Below are 23,469 nucleotides of genomic sequence, written 5' to 3' on the forward strand. Positions count from 1 at the left end.
TGTGTGTGTGTCTGTTTTGTGTTCACCTGTCCTGTTATAATTCTTCCATGTTTAAGGGGGAAGTGGGGTAGGGGCAGGGGGCATGCTGGGAAATTCTGCTTCCTTCACAATGAGGACTATACACTGATGGAGCGTCTCCACCCCCGTCGTTCAGCCCGGACACTGAGGTCCAGCTCCAAGGGCCTTCTGGTGGTTCCCTTACTACAAGAAGCCAAGTTACAGGGAACTAGGCAGAGGGCCTTCTCGGTGGTGGCGCCCGCTCTGTGGAATGCCCTCTCATCAGATGTCAAATAAATAAACAACTGTATGACTTTTAGAAGACGTCTGAAGGCAGCCCTGTTTAGGGAAGTTTTTAATGTTTGATGTTTTAATGTGTTTTTAATATTCTGTTGGAGGGACGTGGGTGGCGCTGTGGTTTAAACCACAGAGCCTAGGACTTGCCGATCAGAAGGTCGGCGGTTCGAATCCCTGCGGTGGGGTGAGCTCCCATTGCTCTGTCCCTGCTCCTGCCAACTTAGCAGTTGGAAAGCATGTCAAAGTAGATAAATAGGTACCGCTCCGGTGGGAAGGTAAACGGCGTTTCCATGCGCTGCTCTGGTTCGCCAGAAGCAGCTTAGTCATGCTGGCCACATGAGCTGTACACCGGCTCCCTCGGCCAGTAAAGCGAGATGAGCGCCGCAACCCCAGAGTCAGTCACGACTGGACCTAATGGTCAGGGTTCCCTTTAACTTTTTACAGGCCTGGCAGAAGGAGGTTAAATCCTGCTGGGCCCTGGTCTCCTGGGACAGAGCATCCCACCAGGTTGGAGCCATCACTGAAAAGGCCCTGGCCCTGGTGGAGGATAGTCTGACTTCCTTAGGGCCCGGGACCTCTAAACTATGGTTATTCATGCACCTTAAGTTCCTCTGCGGGGCAGACCAGGAGAGGCGGTCCAGTAAATACACCTCTCCAGCCCCTACAGTCTGTCTGTGTCTGCAGAATCATCCTGCTCTGGTCCCCCACATGCCAGGCAGCATTGACCAAAGGCGGTGAATATGAATTAAGAGGCCGGTATATCCAGAATCCCTTTCAGCCAGAGATAGAGACCAGCGCAGAGACGTAAGAGTCTGGCTGCCATGTCTATCAGGCCAGTGGCCCAACTAGCCCAACATCCTGTTGCGTGGCAAGTCCCCCCACCCCCCAGTGGAAATAATGACATATAACACAATTATTAAGGTTAGTGGGCTAAATAAGGCCACAACTTTATTGGTTACAGGTGATGAGCGGTATTGGCTTAGGCATTGGTCCTAATCGACTATATCCGACTTCAGCCTGTCCGCTTGAAGTCTGGGAAGGGTTATCCACCAGTGGGGGGAGTCCTGCTGATGCACATCAACTAGGAACTCCCCCAGGGTCACCAATAGGGGGCATGCCTTAGGCCCTCAACTCCCTAGGCTTCAGATGGGGCCACGCCCCCCGGAATCCTTTAATGGACTATCCTTCAATATGGGGGGCAGGTGATGGCGCTTCCTCCCCTCTTCCATCTACAGAACTATACCAATGCCTAACTGCCAATACCCAGAAAGTTGTGAAGATTTTGCTACCAGGCAGGCGAAAACCAAGTGGCTGGTGCCAATTTGCCAAGTGGAAGAAAATCCTTCCAGGCCCCTCAGTGGCGACCAACCAAGGTCCATAGCAAGGTCCAAGAAGGAAAACCTTATAGGGCGGGAGGGTGGGAAAAGCTGGAACAGCTGACAGCAAAGAGAACAGCAAAGAGAGAGACCCCTGGCCGCGTCCTTCCTTAAATAGGGCAGGGCACGCCCCCTGAGCCAGCTGATTGGCTGGCCGAGGATTCCCCCAATCGCCTGGGGGCTGGGGGCGTGAAGCCCGCAACACCACCTTCTTTGCAGGGTGGAAGTGGCTTTCTCACAGTGGCCAACCAAATGCTTCCCACCCTCCTCTCCGGTCCACAAGGCAGCGCAGCCCTCAAAGGGATTTGAGCCACGGAGCTGCTCTCCCACGCTGCCGCTGCTGCCGTCATCGTCGCTTCGTTCCCCCGGTGCTTGTGTCTCCCTCTGAGCCGCCCAGCGGGCGGGTGAGCTGAAAGTAGGCCAAGAAATGGAACGTGCTCTTGCGTTTATCCAGCGGAGAGCCCTGATTTATGCACAGGCTCTGCAGCGCTTGAGAATTCCCTTTGATGTTTCTGAGCTAACTAGAACCAAGCGGAGAGTCAGATGTTGGCTGGTGGGAGACGGCGTTATTTTTTCTTCCTCTTCCTGAAAAATTCTTTCTGAATTTTTTCTTTCTGTATTGGTTGACAGAGAGAGAGATGGTGTCTATGAGCACCAGAATTCGCCAGAACACAAGGCTCTCTCTTTTTAATAATACAGCCATACCAATTATTATTATTATTATTATTATTATTATTATTATTATTATTATTATGAATACCCCATCTATCTGGATGGGTTTCCCCAGCCACTCTGGGCGGCTTCCAACAGAAAATTAAAATACAAGAACCTATTAAACATTAGAAGCTTCCCTAAACAGGGCTGCCTTCAGATGCCTTCTAAAAGTCTGGTAGTTGTTCTTCTCTTTGACATCTGGTGGTCGGACGTTCCACAGGGCGGGTGCCACTACCGAGAAGGCCCTCTGCCTGGTTCCCTGTAACCTCACTTCTTGCAGTGAGGGAACTGCCAGAAGGCCCTCAGAGCTGGGCCTCAGTGTCCAGGCAGAACGATGGAGGTGGAGACGCTCCTTCAGGTATACTGGACTGAGGCCGTTTAGGGCCTTAAAGGTTGTGTCCCGCGGTGACCTGGAAGTACCGGAAAGGGTTACTTCCAGGTTTCGCCGCTTGCACATGCGCAGATGCTCAAAATTACGTCATGCACAGAAGCGGCGAATCGCAGCACGTGCAGACACGGGTTGCATTCTGCTCATGTTGCAAACGGGGCTCCGGAACGGATCCCATTCGCAACCAGAGGTATAATAATAATAATAATAATAATAATAATAATAATAATTTGTACCCCGCCCTCCCCAGCCAAAGCCAGGCTCAGAGCGGCTAGCATCATACAAAAAACCACAGTGTACATAAAAATAGGCATCAATGAATTAAAACACATCTTAAAATTAATTCAGACAAATTAAAATCTGGACAAATGGCTGTTACCAGGTTAAGATTGAGAGCGGTTAATACTTGCCAGGACCAAATGTTTTCGCTGATCATATAGTACCAGTGAACAGGCTGGGAGGCCTCCTTCATGCTTGTTCTTATTCAAAGGAAAGTAGGTCAGACTGCCCCCCTGACCAAAGGCCCCCTGGCCAAAGGCCTGGCGGAACAGCTCCATCTTGCAGGCCCTGCGGAAAGATGTCAAATCCCGCAGGGCCCTAGTCTCTTGTGGAAGAATGTTCCACCAGGCCGGGGCCACAGCTGAAAAGGCCCTGGCTCTAGTCAAGGCCAGTCGAATTTCCTTGGGGCCCAGGATCTTCAGAGTGTTGTTGTTTGCAGACTGTATGGTCCTCCGTGGGGCATACCAGAGGAGGCGGCCACTGGTGCACGCTTTGCACCTCTTCAAATATCCCCACACTCCTCGACCACCTATTTGCAGCTTTTCACATGTGCATCAAAGGCCTCAGATGCATTGGCGGGGGCCTCCCAGGTCTTAGTTCTGACTTCCCATTGCCCTGTTCTGGCCTTCTCCCCACAAAGGGCTCTGTGCCCCCATTTTCTGGGAGCAGGAGGCCCTGTGCCCTTAGAAGACAGATCTGGAGAGTCACCCAGAAAAATGCACACAGCTTGGTCTAGTGCAGGCACCTGATCTCACAATTCCCAGGGAAGCAACTCTGCTAGTCCCATGACTCTTACCTGGTCAAGGGCTTAGCCCAAGACCCTGTTTTTTTCATCCCAGAGCTCCATCTTGGACTTGTCTCTGGGTGTCCACGCTCGCCTCTCCATCGCTCGAAATTTGCCATCACCATTCATCAACTGCAGCCCATTTTAAGTTGCCTCTTCTTAAGGATGAGGACTTCTGAGACTGTCCTGAGCCCAAGGCTCCTCGCTGGTCTGTCAGCTGCAACATCATTCATCCATTCATTCATCCATTCCACTTGTGTCCCACAGTTCCTTCAAGTTACTCAAGGTGGAGTACATCCTTTCCCCTTCCCAATTAATCTCCACAACCACCCTGTGGGGTAGATTAGGCTGAGAGACAGGGTCTGACCCCCCAAGGCCACTCAGTGGGCTTCCTAGCAAAGGGTGGATTTGAACCCTAGTCTTCCAAGCTGTAGCCTGACACTCAGACATGGAGGAAGAAAAGGTGGCAGTTGGACTCCAACTCCCATTAGCCACAGCCAACATGGCCAAGAGTCAAGGATGTTGGGTATTTGTCAGGGAACTGGCATCACTGCTGGAGGGAGAGAGAGAACTCCAGAGGGATCCCAGAGAGCGTCCCGGGATGGGGAGAGGCAGCCCATCTTCTGGGGAAGGGAATCAGCTCAGCTCCAGTGGAGAAGGGGGGCGGATGGGGGAATCTGAGAGGGGGTCACATGACTCCTTGCCTGGGACCAGCGGGGGGAGGAAGGGTCCTCCGCTGCCTACGCCCTCCTTGCGCTGAAGGCTTCCACACAGGGAAAGTAGGAGGAGACTGGGTGTGAAAGAACTTCTTTGTTGGAAGAAGTTCAAGAAACGCCCACTGACGGATTCTGCCAGCGATTGAGACAGCCACGGGTGAGTGGCTGTCCGGACAGAAAAGGTTCACTCAGGCAACCCAGCCAGGTGTTGGCACAGGCTTACGCACGAGCAACCCCTAGAACCATTACAGTATTGTAGTCCAACAAAATCTGGAGGGCATCAGGCTGGCTAGCCCTGCTCTAACCACTGCACCACCCTCCCTCTTACCAATATTCCCTGCCTCTAGCCTTTCCCAGTCTCCTTTAATGATGTGGGTTTTTCCCCCTAAATGTAAATAGATGCAGCCTTCAGACTCAAACCCTGACAGTGTTTTGCCTTGGCATTATAAGCAACCAGGCAATCCTTTCTGACTTGTGGTCTGGGCTTTGTGTTAAAAGAGATGTTTGGGGCAATATTATTAAATGCGAACAAGCTCAGAGGTCATTGTGGGCCCAGTGCAGACGAGGCCAAGAGCAAGTTTAGCTCAGTTGGTAGAGCATGAGGCTCTTAATCTCAAGGTTGTGGGTTTGAGCCCCATATGGGGCGAAAGTTTCCTAAATTGCAGAGGGTTGGAGTAGACTGTTCCTCGTGGTCCTCATTGATTCTATTATTATTATTATTATTATTATTATTATTATTATTATTATTATTAAATGTGTATACTGCCCTATACCCATAGATATCATGGTGGTTCACAAGATAAAATTACAATATAAAACAGAAAATACATAATAAAAATAAGAACAGAAACAAACCATTAATCTCCACTTCCACAACACATTTAAAAGGGCATTAGATGTCAATCAGCCAAAGGCCTGGTGGAAGAGGAACTTCTTTGCCTGGCGCATAAAGTTGTATAATGAAGGCGGCGCCATGCGAACTTCCCTGGGGAGAGCATTCCACAGATGGGGAGCCACTGCAGAGAAGGCCCTGTTCTCGTGTTGCCACCCTTCGGCCTTCTCGAGGAGGAGGCACACAAAGGAGGGTCTCAGAAGATGATCTCAGGGTCTCGGTAGGTTCACATGGAAAGAGGCGGTCCTTGACGTATTGCGGTCCTGAGCCACTTAAGTCTATATAGGTCAAAACCAGCACTTTGAATTGGGCCCGGAAACTAATAGGCAGCCAGTGCAATTGGGCCAGGATCGGTGTAAGATGCTCTAACCGTTTTGCCCCAGTGAGCAAGCTGGCCATTATGGTTTTCTGTGATCCTCTTAAGTCTCTTGTTTCCCAAGTGCATAATGCTCTGTGTGACCCAAGAGGCTTGCTGTACATTGGGGGGGGGGGTGCTGTTCTGACTTGGGTCTACTTGCTGCCACCTCCTGGCTAGCATGCATTTACAACTGTACTAACAAGAGTTTATTTCAGGTTAGTGAAGGGAACAGCTTATCACTGGGACCTCCTCCTTGTGGCTCTGATCAACATAGGGCTCTCCATCTTTGGGCTGCCGTGGATCCACGCTGCATTCCCCCACTCGCCGATGCACGTCCGAGCCCTGGCCTACGTGGAGGAGAGGGTGGAGAACGGGCACATCTACGAGACGTAAGTCGGGGTTAACGTTTGTTTGTTTGGAGGCCAGGGCAATCAACAGCGTGTGAAATATAAGATAAAGGTAAAGGGACCCCTTACCATTAGGTCCAGGGGTTGCGGCGCTCATCTTGCTTTATTGGCCGAGGGAGCCGGCGTACAGCTTCCAGGTCATGTGGCCAGCATGACTAAGCCGCTTCTGGCGAACCAGAGCAGCGCTCGGAAACGCCATTTATCTTCCCGCCGGAACGGTACCTATTTATCTACTTGCACTTTGACGTGCTTTCGAACTGCTAGGTTGGCAGGAGCAGGGACCAAGCAACGGGAGCTCACCCCGTCGCCAGGATTCGAACCGCCGACCTTCTGATCGGCAAGCCCTAGGTGCTGTGCTTTAGACTACAGCGCCACCTGCTTCCCATAATGAATTATAATCAGTGCTTTTTTCTGGGGGGGACACGGAGGGACGCGTACCCCTAAACATTTTGCATTGCCCCAACTGACCAACGGACGAACTGACATGTCAGCTGTCTCCGCAGTAAAAGCGCGGACTGGAGCTCCATCGTTCTCCCCATTGGTGCCCGGGGAGGGGAGTCTGGGGCCCCCACAGTGGAGACGACAGAATTCGCCTCCTCCTCTTGCCAGGCTGGAGCCAGCCGGCGAGCGCTCGCCCCTCCTTGCTCAAGCTGAACCCGCTGTCGCCGGGGGCCTTCCAATCCTCTCAGTGCCACCGCCGCCTTGAGTGCCTCATCCGGGAGTTGGGAGGGAGGAAGAGGGGGAGGGGAGCAGCAAAATGAAAGTATTGTAATAATAAAAAAATAAAAGCAGCCTGCTGGATCGGACCTACGGCTCATCGAGTCCAGCGTCCTGTTCTCACTGTGGCCAACCAGATGCAGCAAGCAGGAGCCCTCTCCCTTCCTGCTGTTTCCAGCAACTGGCATTTAGAAGCATTTCTGCCTTCGACTGCAGAGTCAGAGCAGAGCTGTCTGGCCTAGTAGCCATTGTCTGATCCTCTTTCAAAGCCATCTAAGCTGGTGGGCCACTAGAGGAGGGAGAATCTCAGGATCGTCCTCTGTGCCCATGATCAGATGAAATCTTTTAATTTTATTTTAAGAAATGCTGTGGCCGCTAGAGGGCGCCTTGCAGTTAGGAACATCTATGTTGGATGCACAGTCTATTCGTTTTGGTTGGCTGTAAAGAGGGATTCAGCAGGAAGACTGTGCCGATCAATGGCTATAAAAGTGAGCCTCCAGTTTCAGAGGCAGTCTGGGCACTGATTTCCTTCAACCTCCACTTGTGGACTTCCCGGAGGAATCTGAGATACTACAGCTGTGATCTGATCTAGCAGGGTACTTTGGGAATAGTAGTAGTAGTAGTAATAATAATAATAAATTTAATAATTTATACCCTGCCTATCTGGATAGGTTTCCCCAGCCACTCTGGGCGGCCCCCAACAGAACATCAAAAACACAATAAACCATCAAACATTAAAAACTGCCTTCAGATGTCTTCTAGAAGTCAGATAGTTGTTTATTTCCTTAACATCTGGTGGGAGGGCGTTCCACAGGGCAGGCACCACCACCCAGAAGGCCCTCTGCCTGGTTCCCTGTAACCTCACTAATCTCAGTGAGGGAACCTCCAGAAGGCCCTCGGAGCTGGACCTTAGTGTCCGGGCAGAACGATGGGGTTGGAGACACTCCTTCAGGTATAGCCCTCTGGAATTACAGTGGTACCTCAGGTTACATACGCTTCAGGTTACAGACTCCGCTAACCCAGAAATAGTGCTTCAGGTTAAGAACTTTGCTTCAGGATGAGAACAGAAATCGTGCAGCAGCGGCACGGCAGCAGCAGGATGCCCCATTAGCTAAAATGGTGCTTCAGGTTAAGAACAGTTTCAGGTTAAGTACGGACCTCTGGAACAAGTACTTAACCTGAGGTACCACTGTAGTGGGTCTGTTTTCTCAAGGGCAGAAGCAGGGCTAGAGGGCCTGGGCTGGGAGTCCTGTGGCTCTGCATATTGTCGAACTGCCAACCCCCAGCCACTATGGCCCAGTGTCCAAAGTAGGAAGGTAGGAAGCTCCCTTATTTACCAACCATCTCAGTATGGTCCTCACCGACTTTCAGTGGTTCTGCAGGGGTCTCTCCCAGCCAGCGGTGTGCAGTCAGTGAACTGGGGGACTAGGCTAATCCCCTAAATGCTCCCTCCCCCCCCTTTTTTTAAACAGATATTTATTAGAGTTTTACAAAATGAGAAAAGAAAAAAGAAAAATACAAAATAAAAATAGATAAAAAACAATTCCATCTTTCCATCACTTTCTTTCATTTGCTTATTTCCCGGACCTCCTCACACCTCCCTTTTTGTATTCCAGTTCAATTTGTTAGTTCAGCAAATCCTTCCCCTCTTTGTTTATCCTAATCTTTAATCTTGAATAATGTGCAACATTAACTTTTGACTGTTAATACCCCGTGGTTTTTTTCATACTCCTTATAGCGTTATAGCTAAAAACCACATAAGTTTCATCCAACATCATTTTAACATTCATTAATTTTCCAATATTTCTGTAAGTAATCTTTAAATTTCTTCCAATCTTCTTCCACCGACTCTTCTCCCTGGTCTCGGATTCTGCCAGTCATTTCTACCAGTTCCATGTAGTCCATCACCTTCATCTGCTATTCTTCCAGAGTGGGTAGATCTTGTGTCTTCCAATACTTTGCAATAAATATTCTTGCTGCCAAATAAATGCTCCCTTCCCTCTTGGCGCCTCCTTCCCAAAACCTGGGAAGATTTTGCCCAGCTTAGGGAGGGAGGAGGTGCGATGCTCATGCACACAGTGTCCAGACGTCCTGGCACCTCTGCCCCTAACTCTTCCCCTATGAAAAATTTCACTGCACCCCACTGCTCCAAGATTGAGTTTGGGGCCTTCTGAATGCAAAGCAGATGCTCTCGCTGGATAGGAGTGGGGGAAGAAACGAGATTCAATTCTCATTTAAAGGTGAACTTCCTGAACCTGCAGCATCTGAAAATTCACAAACCGAAACAGACCCATCTTTTGACATTCTCGCTTCCCTGAATTTTGCAGTGTGGTTCACCAACCTAGTCTTGTGCGAAAACCCATGGGCCTGGGTAAAGCATGCATAAGAATGCCTACGTTGTCAAAAGCAAGGCAAAATTTGCTGCACACGAGGGAATTTGTTTTGCAAACGAATGTGTCTTAGGATGCGTTTGCATGAAAGGCTGATGAATTTTCTCAGGGACTTGAAGCAGACAAACTAAATGGTTGTGGAAATGTGGAGAGCTGAGCTTAATAAGAGAAAAAGACGTTGAGGTTGACAGATTTGATCACCCCTAAAAAGCAGAGACATCACCTTGCCAACAAAGGTCCGTATAGTTAAAGCTATGGTTTCCCCAGTAGTGATGTATGGAAGTGAGAGCTGGACCATAAAGAAGGCTGATCGCCAAAGAATTGATGCTTTTGAATTCTGGTGCTGGAGGAGACTCTTGAGAGTCTCATGGGCTGCAAGAAGATCAGACCTCTCCATTCTGAAGGAAATCAGCCCTGAGTGCTCACTGGAAGGACAGATCGTGAAGCTGAGGCTCCAATACTTTGGCCACCTCATGAGAAGAGAAGACTCCCTGGAAAAGACCCTGATGTTGGGAAAGATGGAGGGCACAAGAAGAAGGGGACGACAGAGGACGAGATGTTTGGACAGTGTTCTGGAAGCTACCAGCATGAGTTTGACCAAACTGCGGGAGGCAGTGGAAGACAGGAGTGCCTGGCGTGCTCAGGTCCAGGGGGTCACGAAGAGTCAGACATGACTAAACAACAACAACCCCTGAGCCACAGCCCTTTCCCCTTTGATAATGAGAGTCATTGTCCTGCAATATCTCAGAGGCCACAGCTGTCCCCATTCCTGCTGTCTAAGCACTGGGGACGGCTTTGCTGACCCAGAGTAAGCCTGTCTTTGCACACTCAGCCCTGCCCACGAATTATAGAATTGTGGAGTTGGAAAGGACCCCAAGGGCGAACCCCCTGCAATGCAGAAATCTCGGCTAAAGCGTCCGTGACAAATGGCCCTCCAGCCTCTGCTGAAAAACCTCCAAGGAAGGAGAGTTCACCACCTTCCAAGGGGGTCCATTCCACTGTCGAACAGCTCTTACTATCAGAAAGTTCTTCCTGAGCTATAGTCGGAATCTCCTTTCTTGTAACTTGGAGCCGTCGGTTCGAGTCCTACCCTCCGGAGCAGGAGCAGGTAGCGGAAGGGCAGCGTAATTAAAACTTGTTTAAACATTGTGCTCCAGGAACAGCCTTGCACCCGTTCTGCTCCTGTGGGATGGTTGCGGCTTCGTAGCACAGCATGGAGGTTGTGTGCTGTGTCTCTGTACAGCAAACCGTGTCTTTGGCCCCCCGTGAACCCAAGGATGCAGACATGGGTGGAAAACAATTCCATCTGCCACTAAACATCCTGTTTCCACACCGGTGCGCTTTAGAAGAAGGTTTATCATGATGCATGTAGCTGGCGGGTATTACGATACCTCCTGGGCACTTGGAGCATATTTTCCAGATTCTGCTCCCTCTCCCCCAGCCCGCCCCCCGGAAGTTTCTGCTAGGCATGTGGAATCGTAGCAAATGTATTCATATGTTTAGGATCCAGGTACATATTGAAAATCAGGCCTGTTCTGCTTGTGGGGGGGGGGGGAATCCTGTAGGCTCAGATTATAGGTGCAAAACAAAATAAAACCATTATACCTGCGTGGCAAAAGCCCTTCGCTCCCCAGCCCTCCCCCCTACTCCCTTCTGCTGGCTTAACCTTAAGCCCCCGAACAAGTTTTCAAATGCTTCCCAAATGTGCTCAAGCTTGGACTGAAGTAAGCATTCAGGGACTGAGTGATCTGCAGCTGGTCCACAAGTCACCGATAACTCCTCTGATGGCAGCCTTTCTTGTCTGAATGTGACGCAGAATGCGAGAGGCTGTGGTAGTAGAGGGGGACTATGGGATCATCCACAATTCCGCTTGTCCTGCCACTTTCCGCTGGGGAAACCCGCTGTTCGCTGCTGAATCGGAGCAAACGTTGATAAGGTTTTCTCCGCATTTCTGTTTTCCCCGATTTAGCACCAAAGAGCAGGTTTTCTGGGGAAAGCAGTAGGGCAAAGGGGAAACCGCACGGACCCATGCCTTGAAAGTGTGGGGAAGCGCTTGGAGCTGTGCTTTCTAGGCATAGGGCAAGTGGGACTATGGGGGAGCCCTGTCTTATGCTACCATTTCAGCAAGGTAATGTCACTCTCCATCTCAGATTTTGATGAAACTTGGTGTACACCCTTCCCTTGTGGTTGAAAGAACCCCCTTTAAATTTCCCTCCTCTATCTCAAACGGTTTTGATTTTATAACACTTCAAAGTTTCATTAAGTATCTTGTGCCGTGGGTCTCAAGAGGGACAGACAACGCAGATTTAACGAAACATCAAAGTGCTATAAAATTAAAACCATTTGAGATAGAGAATTCAAGGGTGTTTCTTTCAACCATAAGGGAAGGGTATACACCAAGTTTCATCAAAATCTGAGACGGAGAGTGACAAAACCCTTGTTTTTTGCATCAAAATTATAATAAATAATAATAATAATTTATGATAATATTTTTGATAATATTTATTACGGCCATAGGCCCATACAGGTAAATAATAATTTATTATTTATAACCCACCCATCTGGTAGTTTGGTAGTTATTTTTCTCTTTGACATCTGGTGGGAGGGTGTTCCACAGGGTGCCACCACCAGATGCCACTACCGAGAAGGCCCTCTGCCTGGTTCCCTGTAACTTGGCTTCTTGCAGCGAGGGAACCGCCAGAAGGCCCTCGGAGCTGATCCTCAGTGTCCGGGTAGAACGATGGAGGTGGAGACGCTCCTTCAGATATACTGGACTGAGGCAGTTTAGAGCTTTAAAGGTCAGCACCAACACTTTGAATTGTGCTCGGAAACGTACTGGGAGCCAGTGTAGGTCTTTCAGGACCGGTGTTATATGGTCTCGGCGGCCGCCCCCAGTCACCAGTCTAGCTGCCGCATTCTGGATTAGTTGTAGTTTCCGGGTCACTTCCACCTTCACCTGGATTAGTTGTAGTTCCGGGTCACCCCACATAGAGTGCATTGCAGTAGTCCAAGCGAGAGATAATTAGACTGTCTGGCGAGACAGTCGGTGGACAGGGAGGGTCTCATCCTGCATACCAGATGGGGCTGGTAAACAGCTGCCCTGGACACAGAATGGACCTGCGCCTCCATGGACAGCTGTGAGTCCAGAATGACTCCCAGGCTGCGCACCTGGTCCTTCAGGGGCACAGTTACCCCATTCAGGACCAGGGAGTCTTCCACACCTGCCCGCCTCCTGTCCCCCCAAAACAGTACTTCTGTCTTGTCAGGATTCAACCTCAATCTGTTAGCCGCCATCCATCCTCCAACCGTTAATTTGATGTGGAATGACCCTTGCACCTCTCAACCCCAGGGATCCCTTATTAAGGGGTCTGTGGCTGAGACCCTGGCAAAGACCTGCCTGAGATACTGCAGGTCTGTATGTGATGCCCTCTGCCGATGCTGCTTAAAAACTCACGATGTTCTCCCTGGCTGAGAACATGCTCTATAAACGTCTTGCCCATTTTGCCGCTGGCCGGACCTGGAGTTTGCAAGAGGGATGCTTGGCGCATGTGAGCTCACTTTAAATTCCAAAAAGGTTGCCCTGCTACTTGCCATTTGATATTGGGAGTTTTGCCGGTGTTATCTCCCGTAATCCACATCAAGGCTGAAGTTCCTAATCCCCCCATAGAAATTACACTTTGCGCAGCTTCATTTGGCGCTATAAACAGGATTATCCTTGAAGTTCATCAGAACGCCTGGCGCCCTCAAGGTGATGGGTTTTCTGTTTCTGCTGAGATGCCCTTCGATTTTTTCCCCGCTTTCCTTTGGTTATTTGGGTGCCACGAAAATGAAGGAAATCAATGCCCTCCTCTGAGATCTGATAGTTGCTGCTTGGAGAGGATCAAAAGGCAGGAAAGGGGGATTTGAACCATTCAAAGAGATTTTGTGTAGCAAAGGCTAAATTAGTTTTAAGCTCTGAATGTGGGAATGAGAATAAGAGAATCGCTCGAGCTGTGTGTGCTCATTGCTAAAGAAAACACATGAATTGTGCGTCTGGAGAAGCAGGGTCTCTGGCCCGTATAAATTATGCACTTTCAACAAATCCTGACACTTGCTAGCCACACATCCCTGAATACCAGAAAGCCCATTTAACTTTGGAGGTTTCTTCAGACGTTGCACAAATAAGAAGTCTGCATTTTCCATCGATAAGGACTAGAAACTTGATTTTTAAAAAAATTCAAGGTATTTTCAGGATGCTGAAGTTTTTCCCCTTACTGCAACTCCAGATCCCAACCTTGCACAGAACCCTTCAATTTCCATAGAATTATGGGTGAACATAGAAAGCTTCGTTGACGCCTTTTCAGACCCCTGGTTTCTCTATTCTCTATTGTTTCTACTTCCTTTGGCCTTGCAGAATTCCAGGTCAGGGACTAAGTCTTGCCCCTGAGACATAGCACATCCAAGGCGCTCACTATATAGCAAAACAAAAAGTAGGTCAATGCCCCAGGTGTGGTCCAGAATCCCGACTCTAGTATGACGCGTGGGACTCGTTCACACATGCGTGCAGACTGCTTGCTTCTTCTGTTTACCCAAGGGCTCAGCTGCTTGCATGTGACTCAACGGGAGATAGCTCAGTGAGCTAGAGTGCGGTGCTGATAACGCCAGGGTTGCAGGTTCGATTCCCGTATGGGACAGCTGCAGATTCCTGCATTGCAGTGGGTTGGACTGGATGATCTTCAGGGTCCCTTCCAACTCTACAGTTCTGATTCTATGACTCCTACTAAGTACCAATTGCAGCCGGAATAGCAGGAGCGAGGCAACATTCAGTCTGCGGTGGTTGATCTTTGATGGCTCCTCCTCTCGTGTAAATCATCTCTCGGCACCCAGCCATCAAGTGTGCCCAGGTTCTTTGTGGTTCTTTGTTGTTCTTTGCTGATATTTAATTTTACTGTTCACTATTAGATTCTAATGGACCGTTGAATTTTGCTTTATTTGATACAAGTTGTTTATTTTAAAGTTTTTGTGACTTTTTTGTATTGGATCAGATTGTAATTATTAACGTTTGACATTTTATTGTGTTTTTATATGTGTCGGAAGCCGCCCAGAGCGGCTGGGGCGACCCAGCCATACCCAGCCAGATGGGCAGGGTATAAATTAAAAAAGTATACAGTGGTACTTTGGTTTTCGAACGTAATCCATTCTGGAAGACCGTTTGACTTACGAAAAGTTCGAAAACCGAGGAGCAAAGGGAAATCTGCAAACTCAGGGCAAGTCGTTCGACTTCGGAGGTGTGTTTGAAAACGGAAGCATTCCGGGTTTTCGGCATTTGAAAACTAAAACGTTTGACTTCCAAAATGTTCAAAAACCGAGGTACCACTGTATTATTATTATTTTTACTACTACTACTACTACAGTCATACCTCGGATTACATACACTTCAGGTTACAGACTCCGCTAGCCCAGAAATATTACCTCGGGTTAAGAACTTTACTTCAGGATGAGAACAGAAATCGTTCTCCGGTGGCAGCGGGAGGCCCCATTAGCTAAAGTGGTGCTTCAGGTTAAGAACAGTTTCAGGTCAAGAACGGACCTCCGGAAAGAATTAAGTACGTAACCAGAGGTACCACTGTACAGACACTTCAGGTTGTGTTTTTTCAGGTTACGGACCCGCCCAAACCCGGAAGGGGTTACTTCTGGGTTTCGGGTTCGCACATGCGCAGAAGCGCTAAATTGCACGTGCGCAGAAGCCCCGAATTGCAACCCATGTGTGCGTAGATGTGCCGCTGCAGGTTGCAAACGTGCCTCCTGCCCTGATCCTGTTCGCAACCCGAGCGCCCACTGTACTATTATCTGCTCTCTCAAACGCTTGCACGCATCCTTGCGGGATGGGCTATCTGGCTGCTCAGTAACACGCCCTGCTTCTGTCCTTCCTGCCCGGCCAGGATCGTGAGCGTGAAGGAGACCCGACTGACCACCCTAGTAGCCAACTTCCTGGTGGGCCTCTCCCTGCTGCTCCTGCCTTTCCCGCTGCAACTGATCCCGAAGCCCGTCCTCTACGGCCTGTTCCTCTACATCGCCCTGACCTCCATCGACGGGAACCAGCTCTTTGAGAGGGTCGCCCTCCTGCTGAAAGAGCAGGTAAGCACACCGGGGGGGGCAGCACGGACTTTGCAAGCTGTGCAGGATAAGGAGCCGAGGCCCCGGCGGACCTGCACGCCTCCGTTTCCTGAGGAAGCTCATAATCACGAGTTGATTGCCGCAACTTGGAAAACACGGCCGTTAAAAAGCCTCTGATTGCTTTTTATGATCTCCCTCTGCTCCTGCCACCACCGCTGCCGCCTCACGCCCTGTTTGTTGTCTTGGCTCCGCTCCAGCAGCAAAAACACCCTACGGGCGAAATGCCGCTGGGACAGTTGCCAGCAAGAACATCCCAGTCATCCGGTCCGGGGGGGGGGGGACAGCAACTTTCACCTCCTGGCACCAGAAGCGGCCTTGGTCTTGCCCTCTGCTTCTGCAGCGGCAGAGCAGCCACTGTTTAGCCTTTCCGAAATAAAAGGGGCCCCTCCCACACTTCGCAGCGGCAGGGGCGCCGTTTCCGCAGCGAGCGAGACCCTCTCCGCTGGGGCAAGGCGCCGACTCAGATTGAGTGGGCTTCCCCCCGCCCCCCCCAAAAAAAAACGCTGAGCCAAAATCCAATGGGAAATGGCTTTTAGCAAGGCTCTCGCTTGCAGTTGCATGTGGTACGCCCCCGTTAATGCCACCGTCTTGTGGAGGAAGGAGAGGTCAGGCCTAAGGCTAAGGTGTATTGACGTGGTTGACTGTTTCAGGTGGAACGCTTTTCTTGCAAGTGTGTCAGCTGGGAAGCTTTCCAAAATGCTTCCCTGCGCCACCAATGCACATGTGTATGCTCTCTGCAGAAAAATTATTATTATTATTATTATTATTATTATTATTATTATTATTAACCTACCCAGACTCTATGTTCATCCTCTGAGTCCCTTCTTCATGTGCCTCCTCCACGAGAGGTCCAGAGGCTGACATCACAAGAACGGGGCCTTTTCTGCAGTGGCTCCCCATCATGCGATGCTCTCCCCAGAGAGGCTCGCCTGCCACCTTCATTACACACCATTAGTTGCCAGGTGAAAACGTTCCCCTTTAACCAGCCCTTTGGTTAATTGACATCCAGTGCCCTTTCAATATGTGTATGGGAATGGTGGTTATTGGGTTGCTTTCATTTTTATTTTAATTATGTATTTTGTTGTTTTATATTGTGATTTGTTCCTGTGAACCGCCCTGAGACCTTCAGGTATAGGGCTGTCTAACAACAACAACAACAACAACTTTATTAAACTTATTAGGAGCTCGAAGCAACTTAGAACATCAAATAAATAGCACATACATTAAAGCCAACATAAAACGAAGCAGAGAAAAACCCAGAGCACATTTGTATTTTTAAAAGGCAGGATCAAAACATCCCACCCACTTGAAGGAGGCCGCAGATAATTACCCTTCAGCCTGGCAGTCCATCTGCAGCTAGGGGATTTTTTGCTTTCATCTCCCCTTCTCCTTTCTGTTTCCTAACGCAGGAAGGTTAACCAGTGCCCTGTTTGTGTCCCCCTGAGGCTCTTTTTGTGCCGCACAATTTCTGTGCTTCTGATTGCAACCTTTGGCACTGGGTTGCGTACCGCTCCCTCCCAGCAGAAACAGAAGGGTGCTTGTACGGTACAGCCGTGAGCTAGGGGCACAGCGATGCAGGTGTCACGAACCTCCTGGGTTTGGGCCTCCCGAACTCCTAATGGTTCCACACCCTCCTGAACTCCCTCTTCCATGTCCCCTCCAGCTTTCCTTCATGGTGCTTGTTGACCGCAGGACTCGTGCCTGTATTTAGCTGTCCTCGGAGTTGACTTCCCATGTTGGGCTGGTGTCCAAAGCGTCCTGCCACAGGAAAAGACAGGCCCAGCATGCTTTGGGGGGGGGCATTGAAAAATCCACAGGCAGTGCCCCTGATCAGAAGGCGCTTGGTAGCATGAAAGGAAGCAGCTGGGGATCAGGAAGCTTTTATCTGCTTCCACAGCAGAGGCGCCTGCAGGACCAGGCTGGGCAGAACATCTCAAACAGCTGGTGATTTATTCCTAACACGTGGAAGCCCAGCTGCGGCTTGGGAGCAATGCTCCGGCCAGGCCAAGCCGCCCCCTCGTCCCCTGCTTGATGCAAAGAGCTGCTTGCCAACAGAAGAAGAGACGATCGCAGCATCTATTTCCATTCGCCTGCCTTTGTTCTAAGCCATGGGTAGGCAAACTAAGGCCCGGGGACCGGATCCAGCCCAATTGCCTTCTAAATCCGGCCCGCAGACGGTCCAGGAATCAGCGTGTTTTTACAAGAGTAGAATGCATCCTTTTATTTAAAATGCACCTCTGGGTTATTTGAGGGGCATAGGAATGCGTTCTTTTTTCTCTCTTCCAAAATATAGTCCGGCCCCTCAGAAGGTCTGAGGGACAGTGGACCAGCCCCCTGCTGAAAAAGTTTGCTGACCCCTGTTCTCAGCCATCCGTGCAGGCCGTTTCAACTGGGAGATCCTCCGGACTTCTTTCCTCTGATCCCACCCCACTCACCATTCCCCCCTTCCCTTCCTTCCTCCCTCCCTCCCTCCTCCTTCCTTTCTTCCTTCCTTCCTCCCTCCTTCCTTCCTTCCTTCCTTCCTTCCTTCCTTCCTTCCTTCCTTCCTTCCTTTTTCTTTCTCCTTAACTGTTTAAACCAATTCATGGACCAAGAACCTGTACATTGACCACTAATAATGAAACATATGTTGCAGATATTTTTCCACATTTACAGTGGTACCTTGGGTTACGAACTTAATCCATTCTGGAGGTCAGTTCTTAACCCGAAACCGTTCTTAACCTGAGCCGCGCTTTCGCTAATGGGGCCTGCTGCTGCTGCTGCCGCCGTGTGATTTCCGTTCTCATCCTGGGGCAAAGTTTGCAACCCGGAGCAACTACTTCCGGGTTAGAGGACTTTGTAACCCTAAGCGTTTGTAACCCGAGGTACCACTGTATCATGTTATTTTTGTGATATACAAATGACATGAGAAAACTCGGTATACCTGTTTGTATAACATTACAGTGGTACCTCGCAAGGCGAATGCCTCGCAAGACGGAAAACTCGCAAGACGAAAGGGTTTTTGGTTTTTTGAGTTGCTTCGCAAGACGATTTTCCCTATGGGCTTGCTTCGCAAGACGGAAACGTCTTGCAAGTTTGTTTCCTTTTTCTTAAAACCGTTAATACAGTTGCGACTTGACTTCGAGGAGCAACTCATAGCACGTGGTGTGGTAGCCTTTTTTGAGGTTTTTGAAGACTTTGGTGATTTTTGAAGCTTTTCCAAAACTTTTCCGACACCGTGCTTCGCAAGACGAAAAAAATCGCAAGACGACAAAACTCGCGGAACGAATTAATTTCGTCTTGCGAGGCACCACTGTATTCTTGTTTATAAAACCCAATAAAAAAGATTTTTTTTTATTTTTTATGGCACAGCCCGGAAAGGCCAGGAAATCCCCTCACAGATTTTCTCCTAGAAACAGCTCCTCTGATGAGAGGTGGGGTGGGGTGGAGAATGTGGCAGCCTCAGTCTCTCGCTAACACCCTTGTCGTTTCCAGACGGCCTACCCTCCGACGCATTACATCCGCCGGGTGCCCCAGAGGAAGATCCACTACTTCACAGGTCTTCAGGTCCTCCAGCTCCTCATCCTTTGTGGATTTGGGATGTCTCCCCTGCCCTACATGAAGATGATCTTCCCCCTCATCATGATTGGAATGGTCCCTATCAGGTACGCTCTGGGGATGTGCTCCTTGCCCAAGAGGGCTTTGGGCTTGGATGGGGCCTCTTTTATCTTCAGGTAAAAGTATACCTCTTCAGGTCCAGTATACCTGAAGGAGCATCTTCACCTCCATCGTTCTGCCCGGACGCTGAGGTCCAGCGCCAAGGGCCTTCTGGCGGTTCCCTCGCTATGAGAAGCAAAGCTACAGGGAACCAGGCAGAGGGCCTTCTTGGTAGTGGCACCCGCCCTGTGGAACGCCCTCCCACGAGATGTCAAAGCGATAAACAACTACCTGACATTCAGAAGACATCTGAAGGCAGCCCTGTTCAAGGAAGTTTTTAACGTGTGATATTTTAGTGTATTTTTGGTTTCTATGGAAGTCGCCCAGAGTGGCTGGGGAGGCACAGCCAGATGGGCGGGGTGTAAATAATAAATTATTATTATTATTATATTATTTTATCCTGCTGGTAGTGGTTAGAGCAGTGATGGCCAAACTCGGCCCTCCAGATATTTTGGGACTACAACTCCCATCATCCCTAGCTAACAGGACCAGTGGTCAGGGATGATGGCAATTGTAGTCCCAAAACAGCTGGAAGGCCGAGTTTGGCCATCATTGGGTTAGGGGATCAGGCTATAAGAGCCAGGTACAACCAGCGTTGAAATGCGTGCTCAGCCACGAAATGCGCTTTAGGGGGCGGGCTAGACAGTAGACCAGCTGCTACCTCTTTCAGCCTGACCTGCTTTGCAGGGATGTTGTGAGGAGCAAAATGGAAGTGGGGCAGGGAAACATGTAAGCAACCCTACACTCATTCGAGGAAAGGTGGGATGTAAATATTTAGCTGGCATCGGTCTGTCCCGGGAGACAACAGAGGAGTGCACCTTGCGGGGTGTTGGAGAGTTACAGCGCCTGCTGTGGCTGTAGAGACCGATGCAGGAGAGACATGTTTTGTTGCAGCCGGGACAGCGGAAGGCATCTGGTTGTGCTGCTGCAGATGCACCATGACTTTTCTGCTCTCTGCCCTCCTCCCAGTGGTCATTCCTCCAATGCTCACTGCTGTGGATGCACAACTTGCCTCTCTGCCTCCAGGCACTGCGGTCGTCTGCAAGGGATTACCACACGGTGGGGCTGATGTGGCGGACAGAGCTAGTCTGCCAACAGGCCTGGTGCCAGAAGCCACAGAGATCACCTTGGAGATGATGATGATGATGATGATAATGAGAGCCAGTGTGGTGTAGTGGTTAAGAGTGGTAGTGTTCGCTTCCCCGCTCCTCCACATGCAGCTGCTGGGTGACCTTGGGCCAGTCACACTTCTCTGAAGTCTCTCAGCCTCACTCACTTCACAGAGTGTTTTTTGTGGGGGAGGAAGGGAAAGGAGAATGTTAGCCGCTTTGAGACTCCTTAAAGGGAGTGAAAGGCGGGATATCAAATCCAAACTCTTCTTCTTCTAATAATAATAATAATTTATTATTTATACCCCGCCCATCTGGCTGGGTTTCCCCAGCCACTCTGGGCGGCTTCCAACCGAATATTAAAAACAATACAGCGTCAGACATTAAAAACATCCCTAAACAGGGCCGCCTTCAGTTGTCTTTTAAAAGTAAAATAGTTGTTTATTGCCTTGACATCTGATGGGAGGGCGTTCCATAGGGCAGGTGCCACTACCGAGAAGGCCCTCGGCGCTGGACCTCAGTGTCTGGGCAGAACAATGGGGGCGAAGACGCTCTTTCAGGTATACAGGACTGAGGCCCTTTAGGGCTTTAAAGGTCAGCACCAACACTTTGAATTGTGCTCGTAAACGTACTGGGAGCCAATGAAGATTTTTCGGTACCAGTGTTATATGGTCTCGGCGGCCACTCCCAGTCACCAGCCTAGCTCCTGCATTCTGGATTAATTGCAGTTTCTGAGTCACCTTCAAAGGTAGCCCCATGTAGATCGCATTGCAGTAGTCCAAGCAGGAGATAACTAGAGCATGCACCACTCTGGCGAGACAGTTTGCGGGCAGGTAGGGTCTCAGCCTGCATACCAGATGGAGCTGGTAGACAGCCGCCCTGGATACAGAGCTGACCTGCGCTCCATGGACAGCTGTGATGATGATGATGATGATGATGATTATTCTTGCTATTATGATGTACCCTGCATTTCTTGTTGCAGTTATCCTGGGGTCTTTCTGCATGCACAGCAGATTCTCTTCCCGGGTCGTAAGGGAAAGATGGCAGCTCAGAAATCTGCTCATCTGCTTTCCACGCAGAAAAGTCCCGGGTTCGACTCCCCAGATAGCTCTGGGATAGATTCCCTGCTCTGAATTCCCAGAGAGTCACTGCCAGCCAGTGTAGGAGGTGCTGAGCTCGCTGGACCACTGGTGTGGCTCAGCGCAAGACGCTTTCCTGTGTCCTTGCAGTGCGCTAGGTGCAGAGCCCGAAAGAGCCACGCAAAAAGTCTTCTGCTTAGGGCAGAATCTAACGGTGTCCCCCTTCTTCCACCCAGGTATAACTTGCTCCCAAGGATCATTGAAGCGAAATACTTGGACGCAATGGATGCTGAGCACTAGGGGAAGACGCAGCCTTGTTTCCCTTGCACCAGCCAGCAGGCTTCTATCTTTTTCAAACGGAAAGGAAGCTGGCGTCTGGCTGGGCGACTCGCCGGACCTTTGGTTTGGTCCACGAACCTCTCGTGACTTGATTTTTGTACTCCTGCACAACTGACTACCCAAAGGCATGTTGCTAGAGACCAACCAAGTGCCCAGATTTCAGGGGTGGGGGGGTTGGGTTGGGGTGGGGTGGGGTGGGGGAACCAGCGCTCTTTGAAGCTGGAGTGGCAAGTGTGCTTTACGGAAACCCCAAAGACAAAAGTTTGGCATTGCGTCTCCCCGCGTCTTTGTTTAAGGGAAGGACAGCGCCGTTTTTATAGACATTTTTCACACACACACACACAAACACACACACCCTGTACTGTGCTGCTCTGTGAGAGGAACAGGAGGGCGCCCCTTTTTAACCTGACAGAATTACAGTGTCCTCTGGGCAGTTTCCTCTGCTTCTGAATACAACCTCTCATGCCAGGAGCCCCGGAGATCAGTGGGTGGCTGATTCGGTCAAAAGCCACCAGAAGACCAACGTGGAGCAGACCCGGGACAGATTTTTGCTCCAGTCCTGTATCATTTTCTGTCTTGGGGCATCTGCATTGACGCAGAGGCAGCTCCCTGCTTTCGAGCGGAAACCCAGAGGCGGATGCGAATTAGCCAAACCCTCCTGCAGACGGTCCCGACTTGGAACAGCAGATTTGCACGATGGCGACTGAACCAGGCACTGAAACATTTGGCAGAATCCCTCTTCCCTTCCCCTGTGTGTACAGTACTACTTATGTGTACATATATACATAGCTAATCTAGATTTGTGTATATATTTTGCATATAAATGTCCTGGGTAATTGATGCCTGTCGTTCCACCCCCCACCCCCTCTTTCCCACCAGAGAGTGAAAGGGTTCTTGTGCAATCAGTGTTAACATGTACTGTATCTTGCCATCAACTTAAATTCTCTCCTCCTCCCTCTTCTTTTCTCCTTCGCACTCTTCTCTTTCCCACCTCTCCTCCGTTTAAATCCTAGCCCTTTGGCTCCCATCAGTTTTGATTTGTTCTTGGCGTTTAATTTTAACGTACAGTACATAGTGAACATTGGGGTCCTGGGCAGGGTCTCGTTCCAGGTTAGGGTTTGTCTCGTTCCACACCCCACACCCCCAAAGGCTGTGTTTTTGCTGCTTGTCTCTGCCCTGTTCCAATTTTGTAGCTAACCTCCTCCTCCCCCCCCCCCCCCCTGCAAAACATGACATTATATTTCTGGAAAATCCGAATGCTCCCGATGTCTGCTTTATACACTGCGGGGTCCTAATTATAATTTGTGTGTGCGTGTTCTGTGTTCCAGCCTGTTGGTCCCGCCTCCTTTTTATTTTAAGTACTGCAAAAAAAGAAAGAATCAAAAATCCATATTGTATTAGGCATATGTGTCAAACTCCCCTGTTATCTACATTTCTCAACATTCCTCTTCCGTGCAAGGTAAGATTTTTTAAAAAAATTCTTTTTGCAAGAAAGAGAGCTAAAGACTTTGCAGAAGGCTAGATGTGGCGTACAGTGGCAGGGTTGTTCCTGAACCCAAGCCGCTGGTTGGAGAGGCTTGATGTCTGTAGATAGTTTGATAGTTCAGAGTCAAGGATGTTCCCAGCTTGGTCTGCATAAACAGCAGGTGAGGTATAGATACTGTTTTATGTTTCAGTGGTTTATCATCTCTCTCTCTCTCCTTACATGTAGAAAACCAGATGTCAGGGAGACGGATTCTCCCCTCCTTTTCTACCTAACATGGAAATCCTCTGTG

General features: G+C 49.8%; 1 protein-coding gene across 5 annotated transcripts in view; it reads left to right on the forward strand.

Moving 5' to 3' along the window:
• SLC4A11 (solute carrier family 4 member 11) overlaps positions 1–21,857 on the forward strand; it is a 229,296-nt gene extending 207,439 nt beyond the window's left edge. For all 5 annotated transcript variants that reach the window (XM_077933725.1, XM_077933724.1, XM_077933723.1 and 2 more), the window contains exons 17-20: positions 6,017–6,190; positions 15,237–15,432; positions 18,946–19,115; positions 21,592–21,857. In XM_077933725.1, the coding sequence (XP_077789851.1) occupies positions 6,017–6,190; positions 15,237–15,432; positions 18,946–19,115; positions 21,592–21,655 (604 nt within the window). In that variant the 3' untranslated portion in view covers positions 21,656–21,857. The remainder of the gene's footprint in view (positions 1–6,016; positions 6,191–15,236; positions 15,433–18,945; positions 19,116–21,591) is intronic.
• Positions 21,858–23,469: the final 1,612 nt, after the last annotated feature.

Source organism: Podarcis muralis, chromosome 9, assembly GCF_964188315.1.
Source record: "Podarcis muralis chromosome 9, rPodMur119.hap1.1, whole genome shotgun sequence".
NCBI classification, from domain to species: Eukaryota; Metazoa; Chordata; class Lepidosauria; order Squamata; family Lacertidae; genus Podarcis; species Podarcis muralis.